The 25,185-nt window shown below is 44.9% G+C and overlaps 2 protein-coding genes across 7 annotated transcripts in view; both read right to left on the minus strand.

Annotated features, from left to right (window-relative positions):
* The window catches only part of LOC109871120 (band 4.1-like protein 5), a 51,790-nt gene extending 38,770 nt beyond the window's left edge, over window positions 1-13,020 (minus strand). For 3 of the 4 annotated variants that reach the window (XM_031805853.1, XM_031805852.1, XM_020461959.2), the window contains exons 1-7: window positions 12,883-13,020; window positions 10,643-10,844; window positions 5,518-5,622; window positions 5,077-5,119; window positions 4,754-4,832; window positions 4,590-4,634; window positions 4,002-4,054 (exon numbers count right to left, since the gene is read on the minus strand). In XM_031805853.1, coding sequence (XP_031661713.1) covers window positions 4,002-4,054; window positions 4,590-4,634; window positions 4,754-4,832; window positions 5,077-5,119; window positions 5,518-5,622; window positions 10,643-10,822 — 505 coding nt within the window. In that variant the 5' untranslated portion in view covers window positions 10,823-10,844; window positions 12,883-13,020. Of the gene's footprint in view, window positions 1-4,001; window positions 4,055-4,589; window positions 4,635-4,753; window positions 4,833-5,076; window positions 5,120-5,517; window positions 5,623-10,642; window positions 10,845-12,728 lie in introns of all 4 variants that reach the window. The other variant, XM_031805851.1, reaches the window with a different exon arrangement.
* A 3,041-nt stretch (window positions 13,021-16,061) lies between these two features.
* The window catches only part of LOC109870855 (tyrosine-protein phosphatase non-receptor type 4-like), a 101,946-nt gene continuing 92,822 nt past the window's right edge, over window positions 16,062-25,185 (minus strand). For 2 of the 3 annotated variants that reach the window (XM_020461528.2, XM_020461530.2), the window contains exon 27: window positions 16,062-18,763. In XM_020461528.2, the coding sequence (XP_020317117.1) occupies window positions 18,524-18,763 (240 nt within the window). In that variant the 3' untranslated portion in view covers window positions 16,062-18,523. The remainder of the gene's footprint in view (window positions 18,764-25,185) is intronic. The other variant, XR_002252230.2, reaches the window with a different exon arrangement.

Here is a 25,185-nt window from a genome sequence, read left to right on the forward strand (position 1 = left end):
ATGTTGCTTCTGGTTGGGATAAGTATGTATGGTCATTGTGTGGACGACGTCCTCAATGCACGTATTGATTAAGCCGGGGACTGAGGTGGTATACTCAATGCCTTTGGATGAATCACGGAACATATTCCAGTCTGTGCTAGCAAAACAGTCCTGCAGCGTAGCATCCGTGTCATCGGACCAATTCTGTATTGAGCGAATCACTGGTACTTCCTGCTTTAGTTTTTGCTTGTAGGCAGGAATCAGGAGGATAGAGGTATGGCCAGATTTGCCAAATGGAGGGCGATCGAGAGCTTTGTATGCGTGTCTGTGTGGAGTAAAGGTGGTCTAGAATTTCTGTTCCTCTGGCTGCACGTTGCTGGTAGAAATTAGGTAAAAACAGATTTAAATTTGCCTGCATTAAAGTCCCAGGCCACTAGGAGCGCTGCTTCTGGATGAGCATTTTCTTGTTTGCTTATGGCCTTATACAGCTTTGTGGTGGTATATAGACGGCTATGAATAATATAGATGAGAACTTTTGGTAGATAGAGTACCTCATGATAAGCTGTAGACCACACTACCTCAGGCGAGCAATACCTTGTGACTTCTTTAACATTAGACATCGTGCACCATCAGTTATTATAGACAAATAGACGCACACCCCCTTGCCCCTCGTCTTACCAGACGTAGCTACTCTGTTCTGGCGATTTACACAGAAAACCAGCTAGCTCTATATTATCCGTGTCGTCGTTCAGCCACGACTTGGTGAAACATAAGATGTTAGTTTTTAAATGTCCCGTTGGTCTCGACCGTAGATCGATCAGTTTGTTTTCCGGTGATTGCACGTTGGCAAATAGAACCGATGGTAATGGTGATTTACTCATTCGCCTACGAATCCTAACATTCCGACCCTCTCCCATGCTAACTCCACCTTTTCTTCACGCGAATGATGGGGATTCGGACACGTTCTACAGAAAGCAGTATATCCTTAAGAGTCAGACTCAATAACGAAAAAAATCTTTATCCAGTTCGAGGTGAGTAATCGCTGTTCTGATGTCCAGAAGCTCATAAGAGACGGTAGCAGCAACCGTATGTACATAATTACAGGTTACAAACAATGCGGAAAAAACTAACAAAATAGCACAGTTGGTTAGGAACGGCGCCATTATATATCCTTGTTAAGGCAATTTGCTATCTGGGGTCTGGGCTTGTTTTGCAATAAAAGTTAAGCTAATGAGAACCTGTGGGCATGTATTGTTCTGCCCCCATCATTTTGGTCACTGACTAAGGACCTATAGATAACCTGCTAGCTATTCATTCAATTTGTACATTTTGAATTGCCCCCCCCCCCCTTAAATTCCTAAAACTCACTAGGACACTAACATTCAAATACATCCAAATCACATTCAAGCCGAGCAAGAGACCTCCAATGACGCCTCACTCTCCTCCTTCCCTAAATAGCAGCATGTAGATAACGTCTGACTCTGCAGGCTGGGGGATAAATAGAGCTGCAGTGTGACTCTGCAGGCTGGGGGATAAATAGGGATGCAGTGTGACTCTGCAGGCTGGGGGATAAATAGGGCTGCAGTGTGACTCTGCAGGCTGGGGGATAAATAGGGCTGCAGTGTGACTCTGCAGGCTGGGGGATAAATAGAGCTGCAGTGTGACTCTGCAGGCTGGGGGATAAATAGGGCTGCAGTGTGACTCTGCAGGCTGGGGAATAAATAGGGCTGCAGTGTGACTCTGCAGGCTGGGGGATAAATAGAGCTGCAGTGTGACTCTGCAGGCTGGGGGATAAACAGGGCTGCAGTGTGACTCTGCAGGCTGGGGGATAAACAGGGCTGCAGTGTGACTCTGCAGGCTGGGGGATAAATAGAGCTGCAGTGTGACTCTGCAGGCTGGGGGATAAATAGGGATGCAGTGTGACTCTGCAGGCTGGGGGATAAATAGAGCTGCAGTGTGACTCTGCAGGCTGGGGGATAAATAGGGATGCAGTGTGACTCTGCAGGCTGGGGGATAAATAGGGCTGCAGTGTGACTCTGCAGGCTGGGGGATAAATAGAGCTGCAGTGTGACTCTGCAGGCTGGGGGATAAACAGGGCTGTAGTGTGACTCTGCAGGCTGGGGGATAAATAGAGCTGCAGTGTGACTCTGCAGGCTGGGGGATAAATAGGGCTGCAGTGTGACTCTGCAGGCTGGGGGATAAATAGAGCTGCAGTGTGACTCTGCAGGCTGGGGGATAAATAGAGCTGCAGTGTGACTGCAGGCTGGGGGATAAATAGAGCTGCAGTGTGACTGCAGGCTGGGGGATAAATAGAGCTGCAGTGTGACTCTGCAGGCTGGGGGATAAATAGAGCTGCAGTGTGACTCTGCAGGCTGGGGGATAAATAGGGCTGCAGTGTGACTCTGCAGGCTGGGGGATAAATAGGGCTGCAGTGTGACTCTGCAGGCTGGGGAATAAATAGGGCTGCAGTGTGACTGCAGGCTGGGGGATAAATAGAGCTGCAGTGTGACTCTGCAGGCTGGGGGATAAATAGAGCTGCAGTGTGACGCTGCAGGCTGGGGGATAAACAGGGCTGCAGTGTGACTCTGCAGGCTGGGGGATAAACAGGGCTGCAGTGTGACTCTGCAGGCTGGGGGATAAATAGAGCTGCAGTGTGACTCTGCAGGCTGGGGGATAAATAGGGATGCAGTGTGACTCTGCAGGCTGGGGGATAAATAGAGCTGCAGTGTGACTCTGCAGGCTGGGGGATAAATAGGGATGCAGTGTGACTCTGCAGGCTGGGGGATAAATAGGGCTGCAGTGTGACTCTGCAGGCTGGGGGATAAATAGAGCTGCAGTGTGACTCTGCAGGCTGGGGGATAAACAGGGCTGTAGTGTGACTCTGCAGGCTGGGGGATAAATAGAGATGCAGTGTGACTCTGCAGGCTGGGGGATAAATAGGGATGCAGTGTGACTCTGCAGGCTGGGGGATAAATAGGGCTGCAGTGTGACTCTGCAGGCTGGGGGATAAATAGAGCTGCAGTGTGACTGCAGGCTGGGGGATAAACAGGGCTGTAGTGTGACTCTGCAGGCTGGGGGATAAATAGAGCTGCAGTGTGACTCTGCAGGCTGGGGGATAAACAGAGCTGCAGTGTGACTCTGCAGGCTGGGGGATAAATAGAGCTGCAGTGCGACTCTGCAGGCTGGGGGATAAATAGATAGGGCGTCACTATGTTATCTGGGTGGTGGAAGTGAGGAGAGACTCCGTTATCAGCGATGTGCTCCAGGACTAAGGACAGACACCCAATCTGGCTGCCAAACAGAGTGGAATCTAGCTACGGACTGGACATTCAGATGGTGTTGCATTCCAACCTGAGACATCGTTTGACTCACTGGCCATTTGGCTAGCAGAACAGAATACAGTCTAAAGAATGAAGAGCTGACCCTAAAAACAGTGTGACCGTTTAAGTGTGACTGTTTTGTTTAGGAAGGGCCATTATGAGTTCTGGCTAAGAATAATTGAGAAAAATAGTGGTTTTGCTGTATGTGAAAAGGGGGTGTGGAGGATTTCTATGAAAAGGGGAGGGAGTGAGATCGAGAGAGAGGGAGTATGTGAGAGAGAACGAAGGAACGAGGGAGAGGGCTGGATTAGGAGGCATTTGTAGAGAGCTGGGCACTAACGAGCTGGCATTTACCCCACAGAGGAGCTGGAAGAGTGGGAGGGAGAGAGAGAGGCAGGGGCGATCGCTTCCTTTCAGAACAACCCTGGAGTGCTCATTTACAGTTGAAACACTCAGCAAGGACTGCAGCCTCAGCAGTTCTCCAACCCTTTGGAAAGACAGTTCTGGGATGTGGGTACAGGGCTACATTCCATTTTCCATGAATACTCCACCATGTTACCAGGCTCTGAAGACTACTGGGGTGCTGTGGGCTCTCCCTTCTGACAGATTAGATTCCACCCCTCTCAGAAAAGTGCAACTCCGTGGATCTCATTGAAGAAGAGTGACAACCACAGCAAGACATTAGACCATCCTAGTTCTTACCTTGTAACGAGAAGGCTGCCAGTTCCACTGCTGTGTCCAAAGGGCATTCTAACCTGTGATACGAGGAGGAGTGGACAATATATTATTGTCTGGATGCTGTTGTTTTCAACATGGAGGTACAGTCCGCTCTAGGCAAGGAGACTGTCTGAGGAGATCAGTCACAGCTGTTAGACCAGGGAACTACGGAGGTAATACAGTACACTGGATCTAACAGCCTGTGTCTCTCTCCAGAGCTCACGCTCTCTCACACACACTCACAACCCTGTATTATAGGATCACCACACAGACATAACATGAACACTAATCCCCCGTATCGAAAACAGATACTAATATTCACACTACTTATGGATATAAATAATTCCATTCCCCAACATCAATTGTGTAATCCACTACTGTAGCTAAACCTCGTAGCATCTGTACCATGATGCAACAGAACAGATGTAGCCAAAATTAAATTATGTACTTTAGCCTACAGACATCAAATATGTTAAATATAATGAAGCACATGAACTATACACTGATCTAATTTACTGTACATCTAATCTACTACAGGAAGAGGACAACTGTTGAGTGCGGAGGGTTACTTACTTGCCACTGAGGAGGTCTTGCTTTAGTTGTAATACAAATAGATATCTGAAGGAACAAAAAAAGGTCAAAAGTCCAGATAACTGACCAATCAATCAAATGTTCATCAACATAAATGTTCTGAAAACAACTGGTTGATACTAATAACACGACGACGACAAGCTGACCTGGTCAACTCCTCGTGCAGGTTGTTGGGTTCTGAGGAGTAGAACTTAACTCTCATGTGAAGGCAGTATGGAGGTCCGACTGCACAGAGAAATAGGAAGACCGAGATAAAGGAAAAGAACCCGAGGTGTGAAAGTTGGAATGCCAGTAACGAAATCAATCCATTTCTGGCTGTTACATGAAAGCACCAGTTTATCCATCTGTCATCAGTTTATTCATTCAACGTCTCTACAGCTCTAGGTATCCATTGGTACAGAAGGAGACAGTAGAAGAAAATATAGGTTGTGCATCTTCAGTGACTGTTAGGTAAAGAAGAGATACTTACTTTTGACTTGTTTTTTAATGCTTTTTGTAATGTCAAGCCAATGCTGTGAAAGATGAAAAGACGTCTGTGAGGCATGAACAATGTAAGAGGTAGAGGCTGGGGTTTAGGAGAGAGAGCGGTTTCCAAATCGCGCTGTGGCAGAGACCTTCAGTCCTCTCCCCCAGATTCCTCTCTCTCCAGTCCTCCCTCTCTCCTCTCCCTCCTTCCATGCCCTTCACACCATATCAGCATACACAAGCTGCTGGATCTCTGACAGATAGAGGCACTTCAAAATAACTTTCTGAAAAGAACTAGACTTGAACTTCCCATAAGAAAAACCCTACGTTAGAAAACCAAAAGTACGTAAACTGAACGATGTTATTCAAAATCACTATTCCAGAGAGGAGTTGAGAGTGGATAATTCTAACCAAAACAAACCCCTTCTTGGTTCTCTGTTCTTACCGGTACTTGTGCAGAGTCCATGAAGCGTAGTCCGAAGTAGTCCTTCTCTACGATGTCCAGATGGTACATGACCTGGTCAAACAGCTCCTCACCCTTGGCTTTTTTCTGACAGGACAGAGAGAGGTCAGAGGTCACAACACACAGTCATTAGTCTGGAAGCAATGTCAGCAACCTAATCAATCTTTCAACAGACAAGACATTTCACTGGGTTCTCTTTAGTATCTTGATAACTGTTGCTAAATGGTTTTCATTATGGTCAACAATACAAATAGAATGAGCGATTGTAGTGAAGTTTGACTGAGAGACACCACTGGTGGAAAAGAGAACATATGGATCTGTTTTAGGTGTTTGGTACTCTTCCCTGATATTTCATTCCCCAGACCTGGTGTTGATTTCATTGCCTCTGACTAGAAAACACCAGAAAGAGAGACAAACACTAAGTAGAACACATATTTTTTGCTTCGCCCACTTTAAAAACCAGGCACATTGCCATGCTCAGAATCAGACGGAGAGCTAGCCAGTGCTACTCCTGTTTGTAGCCTGCAGCGGTACTAGCAAGTTCACTACACGGCGGGGCCAACTTCAAAACAGCTGGAAGGAAGGACAACCAAACGGAGGTTGCCATGGCAATCTGTTCGAAGGCACCTGCACAGTGAGTCAGTGGCTGGCTCATGTGGGCCCAGCCAGCCTCTCTACTCAACATCCTGACGACACAGCGTCCGGCCTGGAGCCCTGTCCTGTAGAGAGACATCTCTCAGCTAGTGGCTGATCTACAGTCAACCTATTAAAACAAAACGCTCCCTCTGACTCCCCCTGTCCTGTCTCACCGGGCCACGGGTTGGCTCGGCCACGCCACCGGGCCGCGGGTTGGCTCGGCCACGCCACCGGGCCGCGGGTTGGCTACGCCACGCCACCGGGCCGCGGGTTGGCTACGCCACGCCACCGGGCCGCGGGTTGGCTACGCCACGCCACCGGGCCGCGGGTTGGCTACGCCACGCCACCGGGCCGCGGGTTGGCTCGGTCACGCCTGAATGAACAAAGCTTAGGGAAGGAGAGAAAACATCCCTTGTAGTGGATGGGAGAGTTCACGTCATCCTTTAGACTGTTTCTTTCGTGAACACAAGCAACTTATTACTCAGAGGAGACACTCCCAAGTGCTCAACAAGGGTAACTCACCACACTAAAGACAGAGGTTAATCATAAACAGTTACCACATGCAGCAAAGCCTGCAACAGTATCGCTGAAACCTAACAAGCACATTACCGGTGGTGACACTGCTGTAGACACAGATAAAGCACACAGCCACACACACACACACCCTGCAGGGGAACAAACATTGACATTAGCAGAGAGGACACATGCCTGCCCTGCCCATCTCTGGTCCAGCGTGCTATGCTAGTGTGGTCATGATGAGAGGAGAGGGGTGGATGGTGCCATTGCACAGTGTTAGCCCCAGCCTGCCGGACGCTCACGCAGGCCCCATAAAGTTGGCATTGCTCACAAAGGAGCCCCGCAACCAGGAACAATAGACACAAAGGAGCCCCGCAGCCAGGGACAATAGACACAAAGGAGCCCCGCAGCCAGGAACAATAGACACGAAGGAGCCCCGCAGCCAGGGACAATAGACACAAAGGAGCCCCGCAGCCAGGGACAAGACACAAAGGAGCCCCGCAACCAGGAACAATAGACACGAAGGAGCCCCGCAGCCAGGGACAATAGACACAAAGGAGCCCCGCAGCCAGGGACAATAGACACAAAGGAGCCCCGCAACCAGGGACAATAGACACAAAGGAGCCCCGCAGCCAGGGACAATAGACACAAAGGAGCCCCGCAGCCAGGAACAATAGACACAAAGGAGCCATTGTGCGCTCCAGTGAACCCCGGGCCTCGCTGCCACACTGTTCACCAGAGGTTTCCAGCCTGCCCGGCCAACTATCTGCCTGGAGACACAGTTACATGTCTAAGGCTGCTCGATGCATGCACGTCAGAGAGCCACTGGGGCAGGACAGAGGGAGGGGACAAGAAACATGGCAGCCCTCCTCCTAACATAGTCTTAAAGCTCGAGGCTCCCTCATTCAGACTGGAGTCCAGTAGCTGTCCGAGGAGAGGTGAATCATCAGGTTCTCCACTGTGCTGCCTGTCTGAAGAGGGAGGTCTGCTATTGCAGACGTGTAACTCTAGGAAACCCTTTGGGTGGGCATACCCAAGCCTTCAACCATCTTGGTAAGGGCAATAAACATGCTACGCCACACAGTTTCTTTAAGAGTTATTCTGGACTGTTGACTAGCACTAAAACCTAACTCATTGTTAAATCAGAATGCATTAGGCCTGTTTAGGTAACAACATCCGTTTCTCCTGACCAAGTGAGCTCAAGTCCCCCCCATGGTATCCTTACAGTGAAAAGGACTGGACAGTGAACATGCAAAGGTGTTTCTAAAATAAGTTGAATCATTCATGGTTTTACAAATACCAGCCCTATTGGTCAACATGTTTATTCACTCTGTTTAATCCCACTATTCCAGCTAGTCCCAAGTGTGGCTGCAGCAGCAGCATGCTAGTCAGACATCACACAGAGCATGTAAACAAAGGAACAACCCATTAGACCCGAAGCTGTGTCAGAACACCAACACCAGGCCTTGACGATTAGAATCACTCAGTGAGTTATTGCCTGGGGAGCCAATCGACAGCCTAAACAGAACATTGGTTAGTGTAAAGGGAAGAAGAACACACACAAAAAAAATAAAAAATAAACTGTTCTGCTTTGCTGTGTAACACTTAAAGGGGGAATTTGCAGCAGGTGGAAACAGTAGGTGGAAACAGTAGGTGGAAACAGTAGGTGGAAACAGTAGGTGGAAACAGCGCCACGGCCGCACCATTGTTATTGTTGCCGAGCTGACGTCGTGCTGCGTGGTTTAAAAATGCCAGTACACATTGTGCTCTTATATTGTGCGTGCAATGATGTCCGAGGAGGAAAAACAGTGTTTCGTTGTTTACAGTAACTTATTTGTTGTTGAATATCACAGACGGATGTCATCAGGACTCTTAACGGTAGAGATACACAGCCACAGCGAACACCTTATGTACGTTCCCATGAAAATGAAGAAGCTATTAGAAAACTACCCACTGTTTCTCATGTCTGTAATCAAAAGACTCATTCGGTCCTGCACAGCAGCATGAGAGACAGTACTGATGGGACTGAACAAAGACGGTTCATTCTTAATAGGTTTGAGCCAATCAGTTGTGTTGTGACAAGGTAAGGGTGGTACACAGAAGACAGCCGTATTTGGTAAAAGACGAAGTCCATATTATGACAAGAACAGCTCAAATGAGCAAAGAGAAAACGACGGTCCATCATTATTTGAAAACATGAAGGTCAGTCAATCCAGAACATTTCAAGAACTCTTATAGTTTCTTCAAGTGCAGTCGCAGAAACCATCAAGCACTATGATGAAACTGGCTCTCATGAGGACCGCCACAGGAAAGGAAGACGCAGAGTTACCTCTGCTGCAGAAGATAAGTTCATTAGAGTTACCAGCCTCAGAAATTGCAGCCCAAATAAATGCTTAAGAGTTCGAGTAACAGACATCTCAACATCAACTGTTCAGAGGAGACAGTGTGAATCAGGCCTTCATGGTTGAATTGCTACAAAGAAACCACTACTAAAGGACACCCATAACAAGAAGAGACTTGCTTGGGCAATGGACATTTGACTAAGGCTGTAACGTAAAGAATGTGGATAAATATAAGCCCCACTTATAAATTAATTGTATTATCAAAATAGTTTAACCTGCTTTTTTGCAATAATCACTTATCTGGTTTTCATGGTAGTCTATGAAAATTCCCTTTTTGTTAAAAATGTAACCATACCCAGGCATATAATGCACATTCACTAATAATGACCAACTTCCTGTAGCAGGCATTATAGAAAATTAACACAGGTCTCAAACAATGTCTCAAGCACAAGCCCACATGCTAGTGGGTAGCCATCTAAATCTATATATTTCAAGTTAGGTCAACTTGGATCAATATTCTAGAAAACAAGGCAGAACAGTTGAATTATGAACACACCCTTCTGTCCGTCTCCAACTGTTTGAACAGCATGCTAGCCTGTCCACTTTGTTCCGATTGTTGAAATCAAGCGGCTTACCTTATTTCTCAGAATGAGAACGAGTTGCCAATTCCTTATATAAAAATGGTGTTTTAAGCTTATTGCACATTTATAAAAAAACATAGACTAGACAGCTAGTATAAGTCTTTGGCTAAAACACTGCTGGTGGTACATGGTGAAGTGAGAGGTTTCACTCTCCACAAAATCTGTCCAAAATAAGGCCAATGCGTAACTATAGGCTTATTTTTGACCTAAACTTGTCACCTGCCTTCCGCCTTTGGGACAGCAACTCCCATTGTTAGGGTGGAGACATAAGCATCTCGTCATTATATTCAGATCTCTTGTGGGGCGGCAGGGTAGCCTAGTGGTTAGAGCGTTGGACTAGTAACCGGAAGGTTGTGAGTTCAAACCCCCGAGCTGACAAGGTACAAATCTGTCGTTCTGCCCCTGAACAGGCAGTTAACCCACTGTTCCCAGGCCGTCATTGAAAATAAGATTTGTTCTTAACTGACTTGCCTGGTTAAATAAAGGTAAAATAAAAATAAAATAAAAATAGTGTAAATGGGAAGGTGCACAGCACAGGAACGAAGGAGACCAAAGTCCAAAAAGACAACATGAGACAAACACTCATAAAAATTAAAATACCAAAAATACTTGCAATACAGGCATATGGAATATGGCGCAAAAACATACATACAAATTAATTTGATATATCGCTCAGACCTAGTAGGATCTCAGAGCAATGGAAGGAGATCACTAAGTACTATACAGCAGAGCCTTATGAATGGGAATGGACTGAAACCAGCACCAATGGCACACAGAGAGCATCAGCCTCAGGGCACCTGGCATGACCAAAAACATGTGTCTGCTCCTTCCATTTAAAATACCTTTGGAAAGCCCTGTACCAATTATTCCCTCGTTTACTTTCTCATGGGGTGTGCCTTGACATCAGTTGAAACTGAAACAACAGGTTAGATATTCAGAATCTTTCCCATTGTGTTGTGTGTAAAGTCTCACCGCTAGGTCCACACTGACGTCTGTGCCGTCCAGCATTGACACACAGCAGGTGATGACAGACTTGGAGTCCCCGGCAGCAGGGATGTGTGTGGTGGCCCGCTGGGCCTCTCTCAACCGGGCCTTGTCAGCATGCTTACCGATGGACTGTCGACCCAGCGTCCGGCGGAGGAAACTCAGCATGGTGGGGCCTGGTGAACACTACCTGCACATGCGAGAGAAAGGATTAAATGATACAATCGGTTGAGTTCCTCAATCAGATCGTGATGTTAAATGTATACTGCAGCTTTGTTTGAACTTTTCCAGTTGAAAAGCAATATCACAAGTATACAGTTGAAGTCAGAAGTTTACATACACTTAGGTTGGAGTCATTAAATTTGATTTGATTTGATTTAAAACTCATTTTATCAACCACTCCACACATTTCTTGTTAACAAACTGTAGTTTTGGCAAGTCGGTTAGGACATCTACTTTGGCAATGACAAGTATTTTTTCCAACAATTGTATACATACATATTATTTCACTATATCAAAATTCAAGTGGGTCAGAAGTTTACATACACTAAGTTGACTGTGCCTTTAAACAGCTTGGAAAATTCCAGAAAACGATGTCATGGCTTTAGAAGCTTCTGATAGGCTAATTGACATAATTTGAGTCAATTGGAGGTGTACCTGTGGATGTATTTCAAGGCCTACTTTCAAACTCACTGCCTTTTTTTTTTTTGCTTGACATCATGGGAAAATCAAAAGAAACCAGCAAAGACCTCAGGAAAAAGAATTGTAGACCTCCACAAGTCTGGTTCATCCTTGGGAGCAATTTCCAAACGCCTGAAGGTACCACATTCATCTGTACAAACAATAGTACGTAAGTACTATTGACCACACAGCCGTCATACCGCTCAGGAAGCAGACGGGTTCTGTCTACTTGTGATGAACATACTTTGGTGTGAAAAGTGCAAATCCCAGAACAGCAAAAAAAATTGTGGATATACTGAAGCAACATCTCAAGACATCAGTCAGGAAGTTAAAGCTTGGTCGCAAATGGGGCTTCCAAATGGACAATGACACCAAGCATACTTCCAAAGTTGTGGCAAAATGGCTTAAGGACAATAAAGTTAAGGTATTAGAGTGGCCATCACAAAGCCCTGACCTCAATCCTATAGAACATTTGTTGGCAGAACTGAAAAAGCGTGTGCGAGCAAGGAGGCCTACAAACCTGACTCAATTACACCAGCTCTGTCAGGAGGAATGGGCCACAATTCACCCAACTTATTGTGGAAGGCTACCTGAAATGTTTGACCCAGTTAAACAATTTAAAGGCAATGCTACCAAATACAAATTGAGTGTATGTAAACGTCATACCCACTGTGAATGTGATGAAAGAAATGAAAAGCTGTAATAAATCACTTCTATTATTGACATTACACATTCTTAAAATAAAGTGGTGATCCTAACTGACCTAAAACGGGGAATTTTTAATCGGATTAAAATGTCAGGAATTGTGAAAAACTGAGTTTAAATGTATTTGGCTAAGGTGTATGTAAACTTTCGACTTCAACTGTACACACAAGTACAAAATAGCTATTTTTTGTTTGGTCTGTTAAATACTGTGACAGAAGCCGCATCAGTATACGTCTAAGGAGGAACATATCAAATATAAAATTGTGTGACTAATATCACAGCAACTAAGTTCTCTTCTCGGCCTATTACTTTTATACAGTGTTAAGTAGACTCCCCACAAATAGTTGTTGTTTGCTCCAAATGGCTTGTCAATGAAGTTGTGAAGAAACACTTGCTGTGTTAACACTAACTTAACTACTGTTAGCAATATGCAGGTTATTCGCCATGACATAACTACACCCAATGGGGCTGAAAAGGTGACAATTTTACATAAGTGTTATGGACTGACAATTTGGACTAACGTTACCTATTATTAGTGAAGTTACTGTAGTGAACTAGTTAACTAGAAAGATTTGCCCCAATAAATACCGTATAACGTTACTAGCCTAGCTTTGGGCCAAAACATCGTGAGTCTGTGGGACAGACGAACCCATCATGAACGACAGCAACAGGGTTAACAAGCCGTTACCAATTGTGAGGATGCTGAAGCGACAGATGAAACAAGTCCGACATTCACACTTGCTGATGTCGCCGATGGCCACTTGTAGATCCGAAAGTCCTATACTATAAGCAATACTCGCAAAATACTTGCCGATATCTAAAATAATAACCAAACCACTTGCCTGTTCCACCTTCACAAAGTAAAACTAATACGTGTCCATGGTTGACATGTAGTCTTACTAGCGTTACAATAATTCCTACTCCATACGCCAACGAGAAAATTTTCACAAGTCCCAAGAAAAGTGGGAGGCAAAGCACAAAATTCCCCTCAGGAAATGACGTCGAAATAAATCCCTAACAAAACTGCTATTTGCATTTAAAGGGACACTTGGGTGTTTCTATAATCATGATAATGAAATAGTAAAACAAACACGTCCTCCCAACTTCACAATATCATATGGTGTTTCAGATTATGCCCATTTTATCATGCATCGAATCGTATACACATATTTACGTTAGTAGACCTTATTACGGGTGTAGGAAAAGGAGAAGACCAAAGTTTAATATATATATATATATGCACATTCGTAAAGTATTCAGACCCTGCACTTTCCACATTGTTACGGTACAGCCCTATTCTAAACTTTTCCTCATCAATCAACACACAATAGCCCATAATGATGAAGTTTCTCCCATTCTTCTCTGCAGATCCTCTCAAGCTGTGTCAGGTTGGACTGGAGCATCGCTGCACAGCTATTTTCAGGTTTTCAGGTCTCTCCAGAGATGTTAGATCGGGTTCAAGTCCGGGCTCTCCCTGGGCCACTGAAGGACATTCAGAGACCTGTCCCGAAGTCACTCCTGCATTGTCTTGGCTGTGTGCTTAGGGTTGTTGTCCTGTTTAATGGTGAACCGTCGCCTCAGTCTGAGGTCCTGAGCACTCTGGAGCGGGTTTTCATCAAGGATCTCTCTGTACTTTGCGCAGTTCTTCTTTCCATCAATCCTGACTAATCTCACAAGCCCTGCTGCTGAAAAAAAAATCCCCACAGCATGATGCTGCCACCACCATGCTTCACCGTAGGAATGGTGCCAGATTTCCTCCAGACATGACATTTGTCATTCAGGACAAAGAGTTCAATCTTGTTTCCCATGGTTTGAGAGTCCTTTAGGTGCCTTTTGGCAAACTCCAAGCGGGCTGTCATGTGCCTTTTACTGTGGAGTGGCTTTTGTCTGTCTACTCTACCATAAAGGCCTGATTGGTGGATTGCCTTTCTGGAAGGTTCTCCCATCTCCACAGAGGAACTCTGTCATAGTGACCATCAGGTTCTTGGTCACCTTCCTGACCAAGACCATTCTCCCCCGATTGCTCAGTTTGGCCGTGCGGCCAGCTCTAGGAAGAGTCTTGGTGGTTCCAAACTTCTTCCATTTAATAATGATGGAGGCCACTGTGTTCTTAAGGACCTTCAGTGCTGCAGAAATGTTTTGCTACCCTTCCCCAGATCTGTGCCTCGACACAATCTTCTCTCGGTGCTCGACGGGCAATTCATTTGACCACATGGCATGGTTTTTGCTCTTACGTGCACTGTCAACTGAGGGACCTTATTTAGACAGGTTATTCACACACTAGAATACAGTACATAAATATGAAGTGGGTGAAACAGTATGTAGAGATGATTAAAGTGACCAGTGTTCCATGTCTATGTACTGTACTTAGGCAGCAGCCTCTAAGGTGTATGGTTGAGTAACCGGGTGGTAAGCGCATAGTGACAGTGACTAAAATTCAGGGCAGGGTACTGGGCAGAGGTCAGCTCGTCATGACCATTTAAAAGTCTGGATGGCCTTGAGATTGAAAAAGAGCTTCTGTCTCGGTCCCAGCTTTGATGCAACTGTACTGACCTCACCTTCTGGATGGTAGCGAGGTGAACAGGCCGTGGCTCGGGTGGTTGATCTCCTTGATGATTTTTTTGGGCCTTCCTGTGACACCGGCTGCTGTAGATGTCCTGGAGGACAGGCAGTGTGCCCCCGGTGAGACGTTGGGAAGACTGCAGACTGCACCACCCTCTGGAGAGCCCTGCGGACTGTACAGTTGTTGTACCAGGTGGTGATACAGCCCGACAGGATGCTCTCAATGGTGCATCTATAAAAGTTGGTGAGGGTCTAAGGGGCCAAGCCAAATTTCTTCAGCCTCCTGAGGTTGAAGAGGCACTGTTGCACCTTCTTCACCACACTGTGAGTGGACCATTTCAGATTGTCAGTAACATGTATGCTAAGGAACTTGAAGCTTTTCACTTTCTCCAATGTGGCCCCGTCGAATACTGGGCATTCCGGTAGATCATTTCATATAGGAAGTAAGTGCATTCAGTAACAGATTATTCCTCAATCTCAATGTTTTTAAACTGCATCATGTCAGTGTAAAACATGTTTTTATTTTTTCAAAAATACCAAATATCTACTGTATGATTCCTCTCCATTTAACAACAGCGCCACTTACTGACCATGTTGATGGCCTATTTATTGCCTTACCTCTCTTATCCTACCTCATCCCCATACTGTATTTATTTATTTATTTATCTTGCTCCTTTTCTCCTTTAATTGCTATATTGTAATTCCTTCACCACCATGGCCTATTTATTGCCTTACCTCCCTTATCCTACCTCATCTGCACATGCTGTATATAGATACTTCTACTATATTATTGATTGTATGTTTGTTTACTCCATGTGTAACTCTGTTGTTTTATGTGTCAAACTGCTTTGCTTTATCTTGGCCAGGTTGCAGTTGCAAATGAGAACTTGCCTACCTGGTAGCCTACCTGGTTAAATAAAGGTGAAATAAATAAAAATGGCTTCAGTGTGATCTTCATGGATGTGTCATCATATGCCCTAGAAGTAAAAGAAACGCACACCTATTTAGGCGAGGTGCTGGCTAGCAGAGTAGAAAACTTGAAAATACTTGCGGCTCTCTCTTATCATCATATGCCCTGCCATGGATATCCAGACTGTAACTGTGCACTTCATTCCAACATGCTTAACTTAAAAGCGGACACAAAGCAAACAGGGAAATATGTCTAATTTAGGCTATTGGAACGTGGGAGGTTGATCACCTACAGGTAGAAATGCTATTATTTTAGGCTTCTTACATTTATGCTACTATTTAAATAATCAATGCATCAGTCACACTTCTGAAATGTAGAATTTGGAATACAGTTGTGTGTGTGAGTTAAGTAAACATAACATCACATTGACCTCACTGTTGCAGTGTGGAAAAGCAATGTTATTAATGTACCGTTGCAGATTTCAATTTCGCTTCGATTTTTAAAACACAAGTTCGGCATTCTCTATATAAAAACATTTGAACTCACAAATCATTTTCCCTTTTATTTTAAAGTTTTTTTTTATATACACACACACACACAACATTGTATTTACATGGTCTAGTATATTTACACAACATTAACAAGTGGCACTGTGTAGTTTGGAGTTTTGGTTCCCTACAGGTGTCTTAAAAAACAAATTCAATGATAAATAAAAATTTGACACCACTTTCTGTTTCTGACACACTCAGTAGCAAGCATGGTTACCCAGTCATCTGCAAAGTGCTGTCCATTCTTAAGAAGCAAGAACTGTGGTTTCAGTTTTACAAAAATACAACTCATCCACCCTCCAATACCTACCCCACTTCCCTTCCCTCTTGCTTCCAAACAGAACCCCACAGTACCCCCGATACACTATCACAACACACATCTCAATGCTGGACATTCATGATAATTAACATTTGATGATTCTGGAAACCCAAGTGTTGTATGTGGAATTCTGTAGTGTGGTCTTTTTGATGTGCCATCATAATACTCTCAGGCAAAAGAGTGAGTGAGCTCCATGTATGATCCAAAAAATAAAAATGATCAAATGAGGGTTTTGTGGATTCCACACAACGGGCTGATGACCCACCGTAGCGGCCCGTGAGAGAGAATTTACTGTACGGGCTTCTGACAGCGTGGACACATTGTACTCACTTCCAATGCACCTGCTATAGATGCATCAGAGTCTACTCAGCAGGTCAAGAAGATGGAACTATGGCAAATGAGTTTACAAGAAAGCAGGCTTCAATCCTGGTATCCAATATTGAGCTAGAAATGATGACCAGCTTAAGGTGAAATGGTAGGGGGTTCGCTGATGGTTACACAGACACAGCATCACCAGGAGGCAGGGCATAATACATACACACAACAGAAACTGCTAAAAATACACATGCGTGCTGCACTCTCTCACCCATACACCCCCCCCCCCCCCACACACACACTAAAAATACACATGCGTGCTGCACTCTCTCACCCATACCCCCCCCCCCCCCCCACACACACACTACTAAAAGTACACATGCGTGCTGCACTCTCTCACCCATACACCCCCCCCACACACACACACACACACACACACTGCACTCTCCCACATCGCGCATCGGAGAGGGTGGCACAAGATGCCAGCAGCCAGGTAACCAAACAAAGCAAGAAAGACTCTCATGAGAAGAAGAGAAGCTCAAACTAAACATGCTGATAACTCATAAGAGCTGATGACAATGTGAACACAGTTGAATCAGTGTGAAAAGAAGGACACCTCTTGTTGCGGGATGCTGATAACTCCAATACAAGAGATGATGACAATGTGAACACAGTTGAACCAGTGTGAAAAGAAGGACACCTCTTGTTGCGGGATGCTGATAACTCCAATACAAGAGATGATGACAATTTGAACCAGTGTGAAAAGAAGGACACCTCTTGTTGCGGGATGTTTGAGTGAAACATGTCATAACTGTGTTGGGTACAAGTACAACAAATTCCCAGTAATCTGTACCTAAAACATTCTAAGTGATTATCATCTCCAATAAACAATAAATGTGTTTTAAAAACTCTAACTACCATTTGAAATATATCAAAAGGGGGGAGGTGGGGTTTCTAATCATTATTGGTTGAATGCTCTTGGTATTCTCTACATTCTTTAGAGACAGACACACGAACAAAGACAGAGAGGAACGTAACTTAAAAGATTGTTTTAAGGTCGAGCCTCACCCTTAGTGGCTGTGGACTTGTCAAATTGCTTAGAGTAGATCGTCCCCCTGTCTTTACACAGTAAACAGCTCTAAAAGTTGACCAACTAGACAGTTTAACATGCCAAACAATGCCCATCAATTGCTCCTTGTTTGTTCTATGCAAAACCCAAGGCATAGCGCCACATCAGCCACAAGGTTAGCTAGGGGTAGACACAAAGTGCTCTGATGTGAAGCTCAAATATATAATAAATTAAACCACTTTTTTCATTAAAAAGTAAAGAATGACAACTTTTACTACCTATGATTTCATTTGGGATGCCTGAAGCTAAGACTCACTCTAACGTACACGCTGTTCAATGGACAGGGTTTGACAGACTAAAAACACAATAAATATTATTTGAAAAAAAGATGGCGTCTCTCGTTGGACCGGAGGGACAGAGAAGAAAAGGAGGCAGATTCATTTGGAGGGGCTTATCGATCACTCTTAAAAACACTCCCTCTCTCACAGCCCCGCCCAGTCATTGTACTTACGGCACGACTACAGCAATTTCACCATGTTTTAAATGTCTTTTTTGAATTAACCCTGAACACACAATACCCCTAACGGTACTATTCAACATAACTGCTGGATTCATTTGTCCATGACTTTCAGTTTTTTGTTTTTTTGACGGCGTAAAGTGCAACAGTGCTTTGTGTTCTCTCCTCGGCCCATGGCGGTAAGCATGGCAACCAGGGCTCCACCTCCCTGGCGCTGGGCTGACCCAGGTCAGGTCAAAGGGGTCAGGGTTCAGGGAAATCGCTGGTTGCGCTAGTCTCACTCGTCACACTGGTCACACTAGCGCTAACACTAACATCCTCTTCCTCCTCTTCTTCCTCCTCCTCCTCCTCTCCTACTGCTTCTCCTCCATTTTCTTCTTCCTCTCGTTCTTCTTCTCTCTGGTAAAGGGTGGGCTTCAGGGGTTTGACCAGGCCTTCCTCATAGACCCTCAAGATGGCTTCACACACAAACTTGTACTGGCTCTGAGGACACAGAAGAGAAAGAGAGAGGGGGAAGGAAGAGAATGTCAACAACATTAGGAGCCAATGGCAAGGCATGAGCAAAGGAGCCAGGACAGCCAGTGATTGGGATACAGAGGGAGCCAGGCGTGAATAAACTTCCCTGAGGTGGGTAATGCGGTGATGGGTGTCGCGAATGTGTCTGCGCGTATGTACATATGTGTTTATGTTTATGTCAGTGTGTACTAAGAAAAGGGTGTGTTGTGTGGGTGTGTGTGTGTGTGTATGCATGTGCACACACATACTTAGTTCAGTGTGCATGACAGGAGAAAGGAAGCCCACTCTCTTCCCCTGGTGCCATTATCTTCCACCTATTTCTCCTGGACCCTGAGGGTGTCCTAGCCTCATTAGAGCTCAGCATTTTCTAATGAAATTACCGCTGCAGCAGCCTCTTTACCCCCGCTACCCTGGTTCTGAGCACGGGGCCAAATTGTACTCATGTGAAGTTCTTCAGAGACTGAGAAGAGAGTGTGCTTCCCAAACAGCACCCTATTCCCTATATAGTGCACTACTTTAGACCAGAGCCCTATGGCACCCTAGTCCCTATAGTGCACTACTTTAGACCAGAGCCCTATGGCACCCTATTCCCTATATAGTGCACTACTTTAGACCAGAGCCCTATGGCACCCTATTCCCTATATAGTGCACTACTTTAGACCAGAGCCCTATGGCACCCTATTCCCTATATAGTGCACTACTTTAGACCAGAGCCCTATGGCACCCTATTCCCTATAGTGCACTACTTTAGACCAGAGCCCTATGGCACCCTATTCCCTATATAGTGCACTACTTTAGACCAGAGCCCTATGGCACCCTATTCCCTATATAGTGCACTACTTTAGACCAGAGCCCTATGGCACCCTATTCCCTATAGTGCACTACTTTAGACCAGAGCCCTATGGCACCCTATTCCCTATATAGTGCACTACTTTAGACCTGGGTCAATAGCTTTCTCACATCATTATTGAAGATTCATTCAGGATTATTCATAATCACGGCAGCATTATGATTGCGTGCTATGAATATGGAACCAAATACTTCACTTTTTACTACTTTAATACCAGAGTGTGTGAGTGGAGCTGGAGCAGAGCGAGGAGCTTGCCCCATTTGACTGAAAGCTGGAGCGTCGGCCTTCTCGCCCGATCCAGTAGCGCTCACTTAACGAGCTTTTGCCCGGCCCAGCATGCATCTGTTGTTTACTGCTGCTGGTTTTTGTATATATATTTGTATCTTTATTTAACTAGGCAAATCAGTTAAGAACAAATTCTTATTTTCAATGACGGCCTAGTGGGGCCGAACGACAGATTTTTACCTTGTCAGCTCGGGGATTCGATCTTGCAACCTTTCGGTTACTAGTCCAACGCTCTAACCACTAGGCTACCTGCCACCCCTATAGCCCCTTGCTTTAGACACTGTCATGGAGTATGTTAAATATCTTTTTATAAAAGGTGACTTACAAAGATGAGGAGGACCAAGAGCAAGAGAGGGAGTGCGGCGATGCGGTGACTAAAGAATCCTTGTGGAATCTGAAAAGACGGCTATCCTGAAAGCCTGAGGTGTACATGCCAACAGAAAGGAACGAGGAGGGAAGCTACCGAAGGGTGTCATTGTAGCAAAGTATTTATAAACAAAAAATCCGATCTCTTAAAAGTTTCGTTCATTTTCATTCTATTATTATATACACAATAGGTCATCATTGATTTTGGCTCAATAGGCATATAGACCCCTTCCTGTGTTGCCGCACGAGGGAAATGCACGCAAGTTGGTGGCAGAACACAGGGGCCTTCTGTTCTTATAGCAAAAAAAAACAAACACTCAATTTACATGTTGTTTCCGAATGCATTTCACACTGCTTTTGGATTAGAATTGGATTTTATGGCTCGTCCTGCTTAATATGTTTGTGTCAACATCGCAAATCAACTGCATTATAATTAGATAACACTTGAACTTCAACCAGTAAAACGTCTCTTTGGCTAGATTTTGCTACAGCCTATATCAATGAGCGTTAGCATTCTAGCTAACAAATGCTGCATCCAAAATAGTTATTTTGCAGAGATCACAACCAAATATAATCTTGGCGACTGTTCAAGCCAGAATAAAACATCATTATAAGTAAATCAAAATCAAATTGTATTTGTCACATACATATGGTAAGCAGATGTTAATGCGAGTGTAGCGAAATGCTTGTGCTTCTAGTTCCGACAATGCAGTAATAACCAACGAGTAATCTAACCTAACAATTCCACAACTACTACCTTATACACACAAGTGTAAAGGGATGAAGAATATGTACATAAAAATATATGAATGAGTGATGGTACAGAGCGGCATAGGCAAGATGCAGTAGATGGTATAGAGTACAGTATATACATATGAGATGAGTAATGTAGGGTATATAAACATAAAGTGGCATAGTTTAAAGTGGCTAGTGATACATGTATTACATAAAGATGGCAAGATGCAGTAGATGGTATAGAGTACAGTATATACATATGAGATGAGTAATGTAGGGTATACAGTGCCTTGCGAAAGTATTCGGCCCCCTTGAACTTTGCGGCCTTTTGCCACATTTCAGGCTTCAAACAAAGATATAAAACTGTATTTTTTTGTGAAGAATCAACAACAAGTGGGACACAATCATGAAGTGGAACGACATTTATTGGATATTTCAAACTTTTTTAACAAATCAAAAACTGAAAAATTGGGCGTGCAAAATTATTCAGCCCCCTTAAGTTAATACTTTGTAGCGCCACCTTTTGCTGTGATTACAGCTGTAAGTCGCTTGGGGTATGTCTATCAGTTTTGCACATCGAGAGACTGAAATGTTTTCCCATTCCTCCTTGCAAAACAGCTCGAGCTCAGTGAGGTTGGATGGAGAGCATTTGTGAACAGCAGATTTCAGTTCTTTCCACAGATTCTCGATTGGATTCAGGTCTGGACTTTGACTTGGCCATTCTAACACCTGGAAGTGTTTATTTTTGAACCATTCCATTGTAGATTTTGCTTTATGTGTTGGATCATTGTCTTGTTGGAAGACAAATCTCCGTCCCAGTCTCAGGTCTTCTGCAGACTCCATCAGGTTCTTCCAGAATGGTCCTGTATTTGGCTCCATCCATCTTCCCATCAATTTTAACCATCTTCCCTGTCCCTGCTGAAGAAAAGCAGGCCCAAACCATGATGCTGCCACCACCATGTTTGACAGTGAGGATGGTGTGTTCAGGGTGATGAGCTGTGTTGCTTTTACACCAAACATAACGTTTTGCATTGTTGCCAAAAAGTTCAATTTTGGTTTCATCTGACCAGAGCACCTTCTTCCACATGTTTGGTGTGTCTCCCAGGTGGCTTGTGGCAAACATTAAACAACACTTTTTATGGATATCTTTAAGAAATGGCTTTCTTCTTGCCACTCCAGATTTGTGCAATATACGACTGATTGTTGTCCTATGGACAGTCTCCCACCTCAGCTGTAGATCTCTGCAGTTCATCCAGAGTGATCATGGGCCTCTTGGCTGCATCTCTGATCAGTCTTCTCCTTGTATGAGCTGAAAGTTTAGAGGGACGGCCAGGTCTTGGTAGATTTGCAGTGGTCTGATACTCCTTCCATTTCAATATTATCGCTTGCACAGTGCTCCTTGGGATGTTTAAAGCTTGGGAAATCTTTTTGTATCCAAATCCGGCTTTAAACTTCTTCACAACAGTATCTCGGCCCTGCCTGGTGTGTTCCTTGTTCTTCATGATGCTCTCTGTGCTTTTAACGGACCTCTGAGACTATCACAGTGCAGGTGCATTTATACGGAGACTTGATTACACACAGGTGGATTGTATTTATCATCATTAGTCATTTAGGTCAACATTGGATCATTCAGATATCCTCACTGAACTTCTGGAGAGAGTTTGCTGCACTGAAAGTAAAGGGGCTGAATAATTTTGCACGCCCAATTTTTCAGTTTTTGACTTGTTAAAAAAGTTTGAAATATCCAATTAATGTCGTTCCACTTCATGATTGTGTCCCACTTGTCCCATCAACAAGATTCTTCACAAAAAAATACAGTTTTATATCTTTATGTTTGAAGCCTGAAATGTGGCAAAAGGTTGCAAAGTTCAAGGGGGCCGAATTCTTTCGCAAGGCAATGTATAAACATAAAGTGGCATAGTTTAAAGTGGCTAGTGATACATGTATTACATAAAGATGGCAAGATGCAGTAGATGATAGAGTACAGTATATACATATGAGATGAGTAATGTAGGGTATGTAAACATTATATTAAGTGGCATTGTTTAAAGTGACTAGTGATACATTTTTTTACATCAATTCCCATGATTAAAGTGGCTGGAGTAGAGTCAGTGTCATTGACAGTGTGTTGGCAGCAGCCACTCAATGTTAGTGGTGGCTGTTTAACAGTCTGATGGCCTTGAGATAGAAGCTGTTTTTCAATCTCTCGGTCCCTGCTTTGATGCACCTGTACTGACCTCCAGCCACTCAATGTTAGTGGTGGCTGTTTAACAGTCTGATGGCCTTGAGATAGAAGCTGTTTTTCAGCCTCTCGGTCCCTGCTTTGATACTCCTGTGCGGACCTCGCCTTCTGGATGATAGCGGGGTGAACAGGCAGTGGCTCGGGTGGTTGTTGTCCTTGATGATCTTTATGGCCTTCCTGTGACATCGGGTGGTGTAGGTGTCCTGGAGGGCAGGTAGTTTGCCCCCGGTGATGCGTTGTGCAGACCTCACTACCCTCTGGAGAGACTTATGGTTGTGGGTGGAGCAGTTGCCGTACCAGGCTGTGATACAGCCCGACAGGATGATCTCGATTGTGCATCTGTATAAGTGCTTTTGGTGACAAGCCAAATTTCTTCACCCTCCTGAGGTTGAAGAGGCCCTGCTGCGCCTTCTTCACAACGCTGTCTGTGTGGGTGGACAAATTCAGTTTGTCCGTGATGTGTATGCCGAGGAACTTAAAACTTACTACCCTCTCCACTACTGTCCCGTCGATGTGGATAGGGGGGTGCTCCCTCTGCTGTTTCCTGAAGTCCACAATCATCTCCTTTGTTTTGTTGACGTTGAGTGTGAGGTTATTATCCTGACACCACACTCCGAGGGACCTCAGCTCCTCCCTGTAGGCCGTTGGTAATCAAGCCTACCACTGTAGTGTCGTCCGCAAACATGATGATTGAGTTGGAGGCGTGAATGGCCACGCAGTCGTGGGTGAACAGGCAGTACAGGAGAGGGCTCAGAACGCACCCTTGTGGGGCCCATGTTGAGGATCAGCGGGGTGGAGATGTTGTTACCTACCCTCACCACCTGGGGGCAGCCCGTCAGGAAGTCCAGTACCCAGTTGCACAGCGCAGGGTCGAGACCCAGGGTCCGAGCTTGATGACAAGTTTGGAGGGTACTATGGTGTTAAATGCTGAGCGGTAGTCGATGAACAGCATTCTCACATAGGTATTCCTCTTGTCCAGATGGGTTAGGGCAGTGTGCAGTGTGGTTGCGTCGTCTGTGGACCTATTGGGGCGGTAAGCAAATTGGAGTGGGTCTAGGGTGTCAGGTAGGGTGGAGGTGATATGGTCCTTGACTAGTCTCAAAGCACTTCATGATGACGGTAGTCGTTTAGCTCAGTTAGCTTTCTTGGGACAGGGAACAATGGTGGCCCTCTTGAAGCATGTGGGAATAGCAGACTGGGATAAGGATTGATTGAATATGTCCGTAAACACACCAGCCAGCTGGTCTGCGCATGCTCTGAGGACGCGGCTGGGGATGCCGTCTGGGCCTGCAGCCTTGCGAGGGTTAACACGTTTAAATGTTTTAATCATGTTGGCTGCAGTGAAGGAGAGCCCGCAGGTTTTGGAAGCGGGCTGTGTCAGTGGCACTGTATTGTCCTCAAAGCGAGCAAAGAAGTTGTTTAGTCTGTCTGGGAACAAGACATCCTGGTTTGCGACGGGGCTGGTTTTCTTTTTGTAATCCGTGATTGACTGCACACCCTGCCACATACCTCGTGTCTGAGCCGTTGAATTGCGACTCTACTTTGTCTCTATACTGACACTTAGCTTGTTTGATTGCCTTGCAATAGCTACACTGTTTGTATTCAGTCATGTTTCCGGTCACCTTGCCTTGGTTACAACCAGTGGTTCGCGCTTTCATTTTTGCGCGAATGCAGCCATCAATCCACGGTTTCTGGTTGGGAATGTATATGAGTATATGAAGAAATAAAAACTTAAATCTAGGCTATGTTGAATGGGTGCAGATGGCGATGGCTTTCTGACTGCAGCCAAGAGTCGCGTACATCTGACGTCAGTGTGTCGTGTTCTGGAAAGGGGTCTATTACCACTTTCAAGAACCTTTCCGTTTTGATAGGGTTGTTTGAACTAAAACCCTTTAGAAATACAGACAGAAA

This window comes from Oncorhynchus kisutch, linkage group LG26 (assembly GCF_002021735.2).
Source record: "Oncorhynchus kisutch isolate 150728-3 linkage group LG26, Okis_V2, whole genome shotgun sequence".
NCBI lineage: Eukaryota > Metazoa > Chordata > Actinopteri > Salmoniformes > Salmonidae > Oncorhynchus > Oncorhynchus kisutch.